Here is a 12,975-nt window from a genome sequence, read left to right on the forward strand (position 1 = left end):
CACGCCGCTCTGCTCTCAGCAAAACGAGACCAGCTTCAGACCCGGGGTCTCCGTCCAGAAACTGGTTTCAAACTGGAAAATAAATTGTTCCAAATGTACTTTTTAGATTCAAGAGATTTTTTTCAGTTTCAAACATTTTTCTTTTGAACAAACTTTATGGCCCCAATGTAGCTCTATAGAGATCTCAGTTTTTCCTGGGCTTTGACTGGTCCCGGGTTTTGACTGGTCCCGGGTTTTGACTGTTCGCTGCTCGTTCCCTTCATGGATCTGCTGCCGGTTTTTGTCGTTATGAAAACTTTCAGCGGGTCGTTCCGGGTTCTCCTCGGCGTTTTGCTCCAGTTTTCACCGAACAGGAAGAAAATCCACTCTAATGTTTCTGCAGCTGATTCCAGATCGTTTCTGTGAACCAGAGCGATTCATCTGTGAACACTTTAATAACCGTCATGTTTCATAGCTTCATGCTCCAGGAACTCTGAGTGATTCTTCAGCCGGCGGCGGCGGAGCGTCATCCAAACACCAAAAACCCATTTGGCTCCGTCCGGTCACTAAACCGTTCCTCCTGGAAACACGGAGCAACATCTGTTCTGCTCCCTGGATTTCCTTCCATGTTTGGAGGCCAGCGGAGCGAACGCTCAGGTTAAACACGCAGCGGCCTCGCCGTCGTGTTTAACCTGAAATATGCATGCTGGCTGTCTTCTGCTCCAGCAAAGCATCTGCTCATTACGCGGCGCAGTCATCAGCTGCTGCTGCTCCAGGATGAGGTCAGGCGCCTCCGGGCCGCGCCGCTACCTCCAACACGGCCGATCCGCCTGCTGCACCCAGACATGCATAATGCATGACTGCATAACGCGGCGCAGGGGGTCAGGCATAAAGCAGAGACGCTTCTGGAAGCTCTGTGGCCCATAAACAGCTGCTTCCCTTCATCACCGTTAAACTACATTTATCAAAATGTTTGTCTTTCTAACAGCAAGACGAACAAAGTCTGTCGAACTTTTCACTGAACAAGAACCAAGACTCATTCTGGCCCAGAGGCGTCACCAGAAAATGCTATGAGGGTAGCACGAAATTAGCATTCATGCCTCACCGATCGGACTTTGACTAGACAGACACACTGGAGTTGGATTAAATCAGCCTGCAGCCTAAATTTCTGCTGTTTTCCAGTGAAAAATGCTCCATACATGTATTTCATTCTTGATTATTATTCCTATATCTGGGTTTCCTGTCTGGCCCGTTTGCGGTTCTGGTTCTGGTTCCTGTTGATCAGCTGCAGGAGGAAAACAAACATCCTGAAATAAACCTGGATTCCCAGAGAAGCCTGGAGGGTTTCTGGCGTAACATCCAGAGTCGGGTCGACTGGCGCCTGCAGCCAAATGTTCACTTACTGAGAGGAGACCGCCGAGCCTTCATCACTCCTCTTCCTCAGGCCGCCGCACCACTTAGCGCAGCGGCAACTTCTTCAGCCGGCTGAACTGCGTTACAGCGGAGGGCTGGAAAAGTTCTGCATTTTCTGTTCCTCGTGTCAGGAAGTGAAACGGATCTATGATATAGATCTATCACACATAGAGTGGAACCGCTCAGCCTGTTTTCTAGAAGTTCTGATTCTGGAATCAAAACTCAGAACATCAGATCAATAAAAATGATCAATTCAACAGAAATGATCATCGCTCTGCTCTCAGCTCTGGTCCGGGCTGAATTCCTGCATCACCAGAACCAGAACCAGCAGATGACCTGATACAACCCAGATCATCACTGACTGGACCTCCATCCAGGTTCTGGTTCTCTCCAGTCTGTGATCTCCAGATGAAATGAAAACTTTACTTTCATCTGAAAACAGAACTTTGGACCAGTTCTGGTTCTGCTCGACCCAAATGGCAGCCCAGGTTCTGGATCCAGCCTCTGTCCACTCCTGGAGAAGCTTAAATGGATTCTGCTTCATATTAAGGCTGCGGTTGTCCCTATACTGAACTTTTTCCTTCCACTCAACTTTCTGTAAATATGCTTATATTCACTCGGCACACAGGTTTCTTCAGCCATGAACCGCTGAGTGTTCTTTGTTTCATTTCTATTTATTTTTTTATATATAACATTTCTGACTTACTGTCATATATTTTAAATATTTTTTTAACTAATAAAACAATAAGATTGCAAATAAAATTCAACGTTAAATAATAGTGATAAAGTTAAATTAATGTTATTCATTAATAAACAAATATGAATTCATGCTACAGTGTATAATAGGATAAACTGGAATTGGTTCTTATTCAGTAGCTTTTGGATGAAATATTTGTTTTTATTATTCCTGACCAAATTACTGCTAATTTTGTCAGGAATTGTCTTCCATAGGGAGGAGAGATCAGAAGGTAAATTTCAGACGTTTTCCTCCAGATAAACGGTTAAATGCTTCCTGGAGCTTCATCATCAGGAATATTCCTGCATGTACCGCAGATCGGATGTTTAACTGAGAAATGAACCTGTTGGTACCGGATCATTAGGATCCGCTCCGGGCTGATGAGACCCGCTCTGACAGCTCTGAACACCGGCAGAAAAAAGCTTTTAATATTTATCAGAACAAGCTTTTAATAAACTGATGCTGGAGAGAAACTGCAGCTGAAGGAAGGCCCGGGTTCTGGATCTGCCGTCAGAACATCTGTAGTCGTTACATAAACGTCATAAAAGCTAAACGCTGTTGGGCTCTGGCTGGTTTCCTTCGTCAGACATGCGATGAAGCGGAGTTGGAGACGCCAACAGGCGGAGTCCCGTCGCTCATGTCCGGCCTGCTAACCGGATGTTACATCACGTCGGGAGGCCGGCTCGCTAAGCTAACAGCATTAATATGTTATTTAGCATTAATATGTTATTTAGCCTTACATAAGAGAAATTGTATTCATTCATTTACAAATGTCACAGTTTCAAACTACATATTTATTTTGAAGTTAAACACTTTGTTAGCAATCCAAGTACTATCTATTTAGTTAACGATTAATTTAAGTATTTAGTTCAAAGCTAACTATTTAATTGGCAAACTAAGTATCAAGTTTGAAGCTAAAGTGAGTAAGCTTACTGTTTAGTTGGAAGCTAACTACTTTGCCACCAATCTGTTTTTAGTTTGAATCTAATTATTTAGTTTGCAAACTAAATATTTAGTGAGAAGTTGAATATTTAATTAGCATGCTAATTTATTTAGCTTGCAGCAGCCTGGGTTACAGGCTGCTGCATCCTGCGTGCAGAAAGCAGCGTTACGGCAGATCCTTCCTCCCAGCTGTGGTTAGACTCCAAGTCCATCGCTGCTCCCAACGTTCCCAGTAACGCTGCTGCTGGTTCCACTGAAGGTCGTTTCTGTTCTGCCTTCCTGCAGCCACACAGTTAGAAATGATGATGGGATTTAATCTGCAAACGTGTCGGGTTGTAGAAATGTAGCCGATGGTTGTGGTGATTCCACTTCCTGTTGCTGATGATGACATTTCCTCCTGAAGCTGAACGCAGCTCCTTCAGTCTCTTCCTCATTGTTTAACCTTCTGAGTGAATCTCTGCTGTTTTGACTGTCAACCTGCATAATGAGTTTATTTTTTCCTCCAGCAGGAAAAAAGTTTTTCTGTTGGTTTCTGTTTGGCTCTGACAGGAAGTCGGCTCAGCGCTCGGGTTAATCTGCTTACGGGTCATGGATGGATTCAGAGATCAGATCTAACAGGATTACAGTCTGGATCCAAATCCACACCGTTTTCTGACAATCCAAATCTCTCCTTTTGTTTTATTCCAACAAAAGCTGCAACGATACAAACTGTTCAAATCAGATTATAGTTCCCCTGCTCTGATAGCTAAGTGGCTTGAGCAGCTGTTGTTCCTGGTTTCCATGACGACTTGTTCAACTTTTCCGAGTCTCTGGAAACCTCTAGCCTCCTCCTGACGCCCGGATCAGCGATGAGCCAGAAACACTGGTAGCTCCGGGCGGGAGGCACAGCAACGCCGGAGGGGAGAGGAGGATGAACACATGAAGCTTCTGCTGACTGAAGGGCAGGACGACTTTTACAGCAGCAGCTTTCAGAAACGCTTCATGTTTGAACCACTCGGCGCCATCTTTACTCCGCCGCCGAGTTCCTCAGTGTCTGAGCCAAATGAAGGAGATAAACCTGAAGGAAGCTGCAGGTCAGAGCAGACGGCTCCAAATACTGGAGATAAACACTTAGTTCAACAACTAAATACTTAGCTTAGCTTTAGCATCAGCATTGAATACGGTCTCATCAGAAGTTTTTATAGAAGTTCTCAATGCCCAGCTTTTATTTTGATAGTCCTTTTCTTCAAGTTAATTAGCAAATTATTAGCCAAATATAATATCAGAGCTAATTAAATGTTTAGCTAGCTTAATTAAATAATTAAAATGAGCTGATAATTTTCATTCTGATGTTTTTGATGGGAACATCAAAACCATCCATAATAAATCCATTTATTATATAATCCATCATAAAATTAATTATATTGTGGAATATAATCCATTTTATGGTTCGAGTAGAAAATGTTTATTTACATTTTTATTGTTTTTGGTTATTGTCTTATTTTGGGTATTTAAAATACCTTCCATTTCCAGAGTTTAGTCTTGTTTTTACAAAATCAAACTATTAGATTTTCAGAGATATTTATGATCGATGTGTGACTTACAGATGGTCTGAAAACATTATCGGTTATCGTAGGAATTTGTTAGTTTGTTGCTGTCAGCATTTTGTTCTTCCTTCTGAATTAAATCTTTTCTCCGAGACGTTTTTAGGTTTAATAAAGCTGGAAATAATTTTAAATCCACATTCAGAAACTTTGATCCTGAAAGACGATTCAGGATCAGAAACAGGAAGTCAGACGGTCAGAACCGAATGGATCACATCAGATAACCCACATTAAACCTTCACCGCACTGGGAAACGGCTTCTTTCCACAAGCCATCAGACTCATCAACACACTGTAGTAAACTAAACGAACAAGTCATGAACAGTTCCTTCACTTCACTCTTTGCATTCAGCATCTGCATCACCTGACACTACCTGTATGTCCACTGATTGCACTTCTGCTGTGTGTGTGTGTGGGGGGGGGGGTTTCTGTCAATGTCTTTATATGGTCAGTTTAATTGCACATTGGAGACTGAGATGCAATTTCAAACTTCTGTTAATCCTGTTACATAGATCTTTGGCAATAAAGTTCACTAAACATCATCATCATCATCACCTCCTTCATCCCTGGCAGCTGACTTCATGGTTCTGATATATTTATTCTCTGTGGCTGATGATGAATGGAGTTTATGAATCTCCACATGTTGAAGAGCAAAGACATCTGAAGGAAACACGAACTGGTTCTGAACGTTACCATGGTGATCCAGTAGCAACACAGGACAACACATGAGAAGATCTCCCTCTGAAACCAGAACCAGAACCTCCAGGTCAGATTCTCCTCCACCTGAACCTGTCTGGACCAGCAGTGGAGAACACCTGGAGCAGGACCCCTCCTGACCCCCACCCGGTTCTTTCCCCGGGCCGCGGAGCCCCAGTTGAACCCAGCGGCGGCTCTCCTCTCACCTGACCAGCAGCAGCAGCTTCCAGCCCACCAGCGCGCCCCCCGCCGCTTCCCGCCGCCTCATGGCTCGTCCTGCGCGCGCCCTCAGCTGCCTCGCGCTCCAGGTGAGCTCAGGCGGCGCGCGGGTCGCAGCTCGCGGACATCCCGCCGAGACTCCCGGAAGTTAAGCGGCGGAGCTGCTTCCCGTCAGCAGAGAGGAGCGAAGCCGCGGAGATGAAGCTGAGGAAGAGGAGGAGGAGCGCCCAGATGTTCACTCTGCTGGCCCCGCCCTCTGCTCTGGTTGGCTGAACCGACGGGCAGCTCAGCCAATCACAGCTCGGCCTGACTGCCTGCTGCAGCAGGCGTCAACATGTGGAATCTAATCAGCAACTTTGTACAAACCGGAGGTTCGGCCCATTTCTCACCAGATAAAGATTTAGATTAATAACTAAATATTCTGCTCATATTTCAACACTTAGCTCCTGACTAAATCTAAATATTTATTGAACTAAATAAGCAGAAATGTTTAGTAAGTCCGTTGAATATTAAGTTAACTATGTAGCTTCAAGCTAAGTATTTATCTCTGAGCCAGCTAAAGATTTAGTTTGCCAACTTAGAATTTTGCTTGCAACTGTGATATTATTGATAACTGAATGGATAAAATGATGACTTTGAAAAATGAACTGATTTTTTCTTCTATGACAGATTACATAACCTGAATTATTCAGACTGAGTCCACCATCGTTTCCTCTTCCAGGTGAAATCTGTCACTTTCTTCAGCTTTTATTCATCTCATTCTCTGTGTTTTTTCTGGTCATTTTATTTCTACATCTTTATTCCTCTAAGTCGCCCCAAAAACGAAAGTGAAGCAGCCATTTTCTCCCTAATCCAGCAGAACCTTCTCCTGTCTCTGACCCGGATAATCTGAGGAGAAACGTGTTCTGGTTCTGGTGGTTTCAGGTTCAGCTGCAGCCGGTGACCTGAGGTGACCTTTCATTCCTCCTCTCTCTCTCTGCAGCGTTTTCCTGATTTATCCTGTTTGTTCTCCAGAAGCTGGGTCCAGTCTGGAGCTGCTGGTCAGACCCGGCGGCCCTGTAGGGCCCCATAGGGCACTGGCAGCTCCGTAGGGCCCCGGCAGCCCCACTGGGCCCCGTAGGGCCCTGGCGGCTCCGTTGGACCCCGGCGGATCATGTGACCTCCCTCAGAGGGAGCGCTGACCGCGGTTGGGGCCGTCGTGCTGCTGACAGCGACATGTTTTCCTTCCCAGGCGCTGATTGGATCCTCCTCAGCCTGCAGGTACCCGTCGCCATGGTTACCCAGCTCCAATCAGGACAGCCGACATCCAGGCCCATCACAATAACAAACCTTACTGGATGATAAATCGTCCCAGAAGATATTGTGATAAATTAAAATGTTGTTTTGAGATCATATGATGCTAATAATAAAGCAAAACCACATTCAATAAACTTTACACTCTCATCAACATTTATCACTGGAAGATTTTTAAAATGAATAATCAACAGAAACAACAAATACAATAAATTATGAAGTTTCTGTAAACAAAATTATCTTTCAAAATAAAGTTCTAGTTGAGCCCAAAACACCAGACTGAAAAATTTTATCATCCAGTTTTTGGTAGAAATTATTGATCTCATTTTAATTTATTATGTGATTAACTGATTTATTAATTTATTGATTAATGCGACAGGCCTAACTGACACAAAACCTTACAAAGTAATTTTGGTCTGATTTCCAGTCCAAATATGTTAAGAAAAAAAATATTTTTAAGAAACTTTTCAGCTGGAGTTTAAGTCAATAATTCCTTAATGTTGATGAAGAACAAGTTTTAGTTCCATCAGCAAATTATTTCACTTATTAAAAATGTTATATTGAAACTAAATATTTAGCTAAGAAGCTGAATTATAAGTATTCAGTTCAAAACTAAATATTTAGTTCATAGATTAGATATTTAGCTACAATTTAAATATAGTCACCTTCCTATATATATAAAATATATATATATATATTTGTTTTTTAATGTTTTGTCACAAGATGATTATGCTAAAAAAGAGAAAAAACCCCCAAGAAAAACCATTTTTGTCCAAAATGCTGTTAGTTTTAGCAGATAAAATAATTTTACAAGCCAACGTTTTCATCAGCATTAAGGAATAATTTACTTAAAATAATGTCTTGCTGGAAAGCTGCTTGTGTTCAGTGTTTCTTCGTTGAGGTGTGCTGAGCTGTTTGCACTGGTTAAAGGCCTTGGTAGTACTTAGTGTTTTTGCAGTGTACCCGTTTCAGCGGTGATTCCAGGTGTTCCTCCGGTCGGTGCGACCCCCGACCCGCCGGTCCTGCTGTCGGGTCGGCTCTGGTTCAGCCGGTGACCTCGGTGACCTCGGGGCATCGGAGGCGGTTGGTGTTTGTAGGTGCAGCTCGCGTCGCCGCAGATCCTCCGTGGCCTTTTCAGTCCAAACCTGTCAGATCGCATCTTCCAGAGCCGCTAGCAAGGAGTTCCTCTGAGAAGCGATCATTTACAGCAACAACAAACAGTCTGACCTGCAGGCAGAGCGGCAGACCCGGCTGCACAATTCAGAAGCTAGAAAGAAGCAGGAAGCGCGGCTGGATGTGAGTCAAGACGACGTCCTTCCTGGAATCAGGCCTCCGGTCGGAGGAGAAAACGGAGGAGACGCTCGCTTCAGAGAAGACTCGGAGTTAAAGGGTTCCTCCTCAGATCTGATTCATTGTTTCAGCGCCACAAATATCGATGCAAAAGGACAATTTTTGCCTCATCTGTAGGAGAAGATGTTGACAGCAGCAGCTGAAGCCTACATCTTAATTTCCAGGTTGATTCCTTGCTGTACCCCGTTTCTGCCACTAGATGTCCTCGGTTCCTCCAGCATCCACCTGTTCCTCATTAGCCCACCTGGCCACTCCTCCCAGTGTGGACCTGGATTCCCATTCATTGCTTCAGTTTCCTCCTGCAGGAATGTTGGACTTTGACCTCGTTGTTTAACGGAGGTCGCTTGTAAAGATACACTGTAAAAAAATTTAACCATAATATTTAGGGGTTTCTTTTTCAAATTCACGTTTCCACCATGTTATTCATTCATTAATAAATGTCACACTTTCAAAATAAATATTTAATTTTACAAGCTAAATACTTAGCTTTGAGCTAGCTAAATATTTAGATTATATTAAGCTAAATATATTGCAACTGCACAGTGGTGCAGTAGGTAGAGCTGTTGCCTTGTAGCAAGAAGGTTCTGGGTTCAATTCCCGGCCCGGGGTCTTTCTGCATGTTCTCCCTGCGCATGCTGGGTTCTCTCCAGCTTCCCAGAACATGACTGTCAGGTTAATTGGTCTCCGGTTTGTCCCGGTGTGTGTCCTGTCTGTCTCTGTGTTGCCCTGTGACAGGTTGGTCACCTGTCCAGGTGACCCCGCCTCTCACCTGAAACGTTAGCTGGAGAGGCAGCAGCACCTCCTGACCCACTGAGGGACACAGGTGTTAGAAAATGGATGGATTTATATTTTGTGACCTAAGAGCTAACTACTTCATTTGGAGCTAAATATTTGGCTTACTAGCTCCAAATTTTGATTGGAAAATATTGTTAGCTTGCTAACTAAATATTTAGTTTGATAACTAAGTATATTTAATTTGGAGCTAAATGTTATATTTGAGCTAAATATTTAGCTTGCTACTTAATTTATCTTGAAACTGTTAAATTTATAAGTGAATTAATAACACGGTGAGAATATGGATTTGGAAAATGAAGCCCGATGTTTTTCAGACTAAACAACTAAATTATTGCTGTGCAACTTTAGAAGCAGCACAACAGGCAGGCATTTTAAATGTGTGTGTGTGTGTGTGTGTTTCAGCAGGTGAGGATCATATTTCTGGAATGCCTCATGGCCCAACCTTAATGCTGATCGAGCAGGAAGCTCCTCAGACGTGTTTCTGTGATCTCCAGCAGCAGCAGCGGTCTGGTCCGGTCCGGTCCGGTTCCTGGTTCCTCCTCCATGGACTCTCACATCAAAACAGGGAAAGTTTACCTGAAGCCGCACAAACCCCACAAAGTGAGTCAATCTTTGCTTCTCTGCAGAAATGCAGCTTGTTTAGCCGTTAGCAGCTCAGTTTGGTCAGAGCAGATCAAAATCTGAGGCGAATCTTAAATCGTGATATTCGCTGATATTCCTGCTGCTTTTAACTCAGAGTTTCTGGAGCTCAGCAGGTTTGTTTGGCTTTTCTGAGAGGAAAGTTGAGGAATCCAAACCAACAAGTTGAAACAGATCCTGGCAGAACATTCCTGCTGCGCTCCGACACTGAGGAACTGGAGGAATAAAGGTCCAAATCCCAGCCGCTGTGTGCGTGTGTGCGTGTGTGTGTGTGTGTGTGCGCGTGCTCCTGACACAGATATGACCTGACCTGTGTTTACCTGCGTGTCTCTGTGACAGATCATTCTGTCGGGACGCGTTTTGTCCTCCTGTCTCGTTTCTCTTCCAGCTGAACATCAAGCTGAAACTTTTCCCACCTCTGTTGCCGTGACCTTTGACACTTTTTTCACTTCCTGTTTGTTTCAGAAATGGAAACCAGTCAGGCTGTCCCTGTTCGCGCCCAGCAGCAGCAGCGTGGGTCGCCTGGAGATCAGGGACGGCGGAGGTAAGCTTCCTGTCGGGACGCGCTCCTCTGACTCCCTGTGGTCCACCAGAGCCATTAAGGAGTCATTATCTTACCCGGACCAATCAGCAGAGAGCTGCTTCAGACCCCCATGAAGAGAAATAACCAGAAATCAGAGCAGAACACTTCAACGTGACTCTGAAGTGTTTTTTCTCCTCAGCAGAAGACAAACGGCTCAAACTTTGTCAAAGCTCAAAGTTCTGTTCAGCTCTGAACAGAACTTCAGAGCTGAAGTTCTGTTAGCCACTGGTTCTGACCCGCTTGGTTCTGATTCTCAGTCATAAAGTCAGGCAGAGTTCACCATCCAGAAACCGTCTGCTCAATAACACTAACCTGAGCCTTTGGAACTACGGTGGCCTGGAGGGACAAACACCAGAGAAAACCTGTTAGTTATAAAAGCCAGAAACAGGCGGGTGCTAGCACAACGCCGGAGCGCCATCTCAGACTGGCAGGTCAAAGGTCAGGACACTGAACCAGCATGGCGGCTTGGAAGGCCTCAGAAAGTCGGAGGGATGAGGAAAAATGCAAGAGTAAAAAAAAAAGTAATTTCCTTAATGTGTTTCAATTTTTTTTTCTAAAATATTAGTCCAAATAACTCCGTGAAATGTTATTTTCCTTCAAGTTTATTGAGCTGCTTTGCTCCTTCAGCTAGCTTAGCAAGTTTCTGAGCAGGAAACAGAGCAAAGGAAACGACCAGCAGCGATGCTGTGGAGGAAAAACGGAGGCAGCATTTTACTAAACGGTGGAATAATTATCACATAACGACTAAACGTGAGAAAAAACAAGCCAGTCGAGTCGATGCTTGTTCACGTTTCGTAGCGCGGACTGACGCTCAGAGCTGCTGTCAGTTTCACATGTCAGCTGAGGGTCAGGGCCATGTGAAACCGGGCTGCTAACCGGGTCAGCAGCCCGGTTAGACCCGAACCCACAGCAGGGCTCCCCCTACAGGCCGCTGCGTCACACAGCGGAGCCTCTGATTGGTCGACGCTCCGCGTTCAGATTTTACAGCCCCAACGTTGCAACCTCAAAACGTTTCCAACGCGCAGCGCGGTTCTCCTGCTGCAGAATTATGGCACGGATGTGATGCGAGTTTAGAACTTCAGACGCTTTGAACCGGATTTAGATCCACATCTGGAAGCGGAACAGATTGAACTGGACCGTTCCGACCGCGGTGAAAACGTCGGACCTGGGTCACGTTAACTGTTGTCAGCGTAGCCGCAGGCTAACGAAGCTAGCAGGACTTCTGGGACGACGAGATGTTGGACCAAGATGGAGGAAACCAGACCCAGCAGAAACACCTAAACGGTTCTGACGGGTTCGGACCAGCAGGGCGACATTCTGCTGCAACATGCCGCTGATCTGAGGTCAGATTTACTTCAGGACTTCAGCGAAGAACGGCTGAAGTTTCATTTCCTGCTCTACTTCCTGTTTTCCAGGAAGGAACTCTGGAGCGTTTCGGATTCCAAGTTAAATCAGGATCTATGACTAATTTAAGGAAAAACGTTTGAAACTGAAAAGCAGACATGATGAAGGTCTGCTAAGAAACCCCTCAGAGTGAGGAAGAGGAGCGTGATGAAGGTCTGACACGACGCGAGCGCCGGGAGATTGAAGAATCATGTCGTGTCACAAAGGATCACGGAGTCAGAGCTGAGAGGTGGAGGCAGCGTGGTGCTGCGGGGGGAAGATGGTGGCCGGGTTACGCAACGCTGAGAGCTCAGAGAGCATTTAGCATCATGAAGCGGAAAGTAGGACACAGAGGAAGAGGAGCAGGGAGGAAGAGGAGCAGGTTTCTGATGAAGGTCTGAGTGGGAGAAACTGCAGGAAGAAACATTTAATCCGAAAAATAACAATTATTTAAAACCCAAAGAAAAAAAAGGCAAAATGAGATTTTATGAAAAAGCTTTGTAATAATCAACGAGATCAGTTTTCATTAGAGCTGAAGCTCTAAACCAGCAGGATGGCGTCGCCCTCTAGTGGGTCCTGCAGGTCATTACATCATTTAATGTTATTTTATCTCATGTTTTAGTCGATCCGATTCAGGTTATAAATGTTTATCCTGTTTTTCAAACACTGAACCTCGTATGAAGTTCTGATCATGATGTTTTGGGATATTTGTCTGTAATAACGTGGAGCTGCTGGCCAGGAGACGTATTAACCCTAACATTCATCAGTTCATTCGTGCAGAGAAGAGGTAATCGTGCTAATAGTGGAGCTAATGCTACATGTAGCGCTTTTGCTCATTTTTCTAACATTTAGCAAACTTAGCTTCCCCTAAATTAATTTTCTGAATGAATTCTAAAGTGCTAATTTACCAGCTGTAGTGTAGATGTAGTAAATACAAATTTAGTAAGTTTAGTAAAAGTGACCAGTTCTGCGTCTGTGCTGCAGGGGGCGCTGACCTGCGGAGGCCCCACCAGCTTCACGGGGAGAAGAAGGTGAAGGTGGTGCGCCTGTCGGAGCTGATCTCCGTCCTGAGGCTTCCTCCCAACGCCGAGGCCTGCCACCTGGTCGGTGCCCCGGCCCAGTCCGTCGGTTCCCCCGGTTCTGTTTGGCCCGGTCGGACCCTAACCACTGCTCTCTGTCTGCAGGACAACATGTCCACGTTTTGTGTGGAGACTGAGGACAGGACCCTTGTGTTTGCTGCCCCCAAAGACGACTGCCTGGAGTGGGTGGACAAGCTGTGTCACAGCAGCTTCCAGGTACCAGAACCAACAGAACCAGTAGAACCAACAGAACCAGTAGAACCAACAGAACCAGTAGAACCAACAG

The 12,975-nt window shown here is 45.0% G+C and overlaps 2 protein-coding genes across 4 annotated transcripts in view; one reads left to right on the plus strand and one right to left on the minus strand.

Annotated features, from left to right (window-relative positions):
• glra3 (glycine receptor, alpha 3) overlaps positions 1 to 10,082 on the minus strand; it is a 38,688-nt gene extending 28,606 nt beyond the window's left edge. Inside the window, exons 1-2 of one of the 2 annotated variants that reach the window (XM_016664367.1) lie at positions 9,965 to 10,082; positions 9,448 to 9,581 (exon numbers count right to left, since the gene is read on the minus strand). In XM_016664367.1, the coding sequence (XP_016519853.1) occupies positions 9,448 to 9,581; positions 9,965 to 9,988 (158 nt within the window). In that variant the 5' untranslated portion in view covers positions 9,989 to 10,082. Of the gene's footprint in view, positions 1 to 5,554; positions 6,238 to 9,447; positions 9,582 to 9,964 lie in introns of those variants that run through there. The other variant, XM_007578479.2, reaches the window with a different exon arrangement.
• dok1a (docking protein 1a) overlaps positions 9,522 to 12,975 on the plus strand; it is a 7,321-nt gene continuing 3,867 nt past the window's right edge. The window contains exons 1-4 of one of the 2 annotated variants that reach the window (XM_007578482.2): positions 9,522 to 9,605; positions 10,110 to 10,188; positions 12,595 to 12,713; positions 12,795 to 12,905. In XM_007578482.2, coding sequence (XP_007578544.1) covers positions 9,549 to 9,605; positions 10,110 to 10,188; positions 12,595 to 12,713; positions 12,795 to 12,905 — 366 coding nt within the window. In that variant the 5' untranslated portion in view covers positions 9,522 to 9,548. Of the gene's footprint in view, positions 9,606 to 10,109; positions 10,189 to 12,033; positions 12,193 to 12,594; positions 12,714 to 12,794; positions 12,906 to 12,975 lie in introns of those variants that run through there. The other variant, XM_016664366.1, reaches the window with a different exon arrangement.

Source organism: Poecilia formosa, unplaced genomic scaffold (assembly GCF_000485575.1).
Source record: "Poecilia formosa unplaced genomic scaffold, Poecilia_formosa-5.1.2 Scaffold481, whole genome shotgun sequence".
Lineage (NCBI taxonomy): Eukaryota > Metazoa > Chordata > Actinopteri > Cyprinodontiformes > Poeciliidae > Poecilia > Poecilia formosa.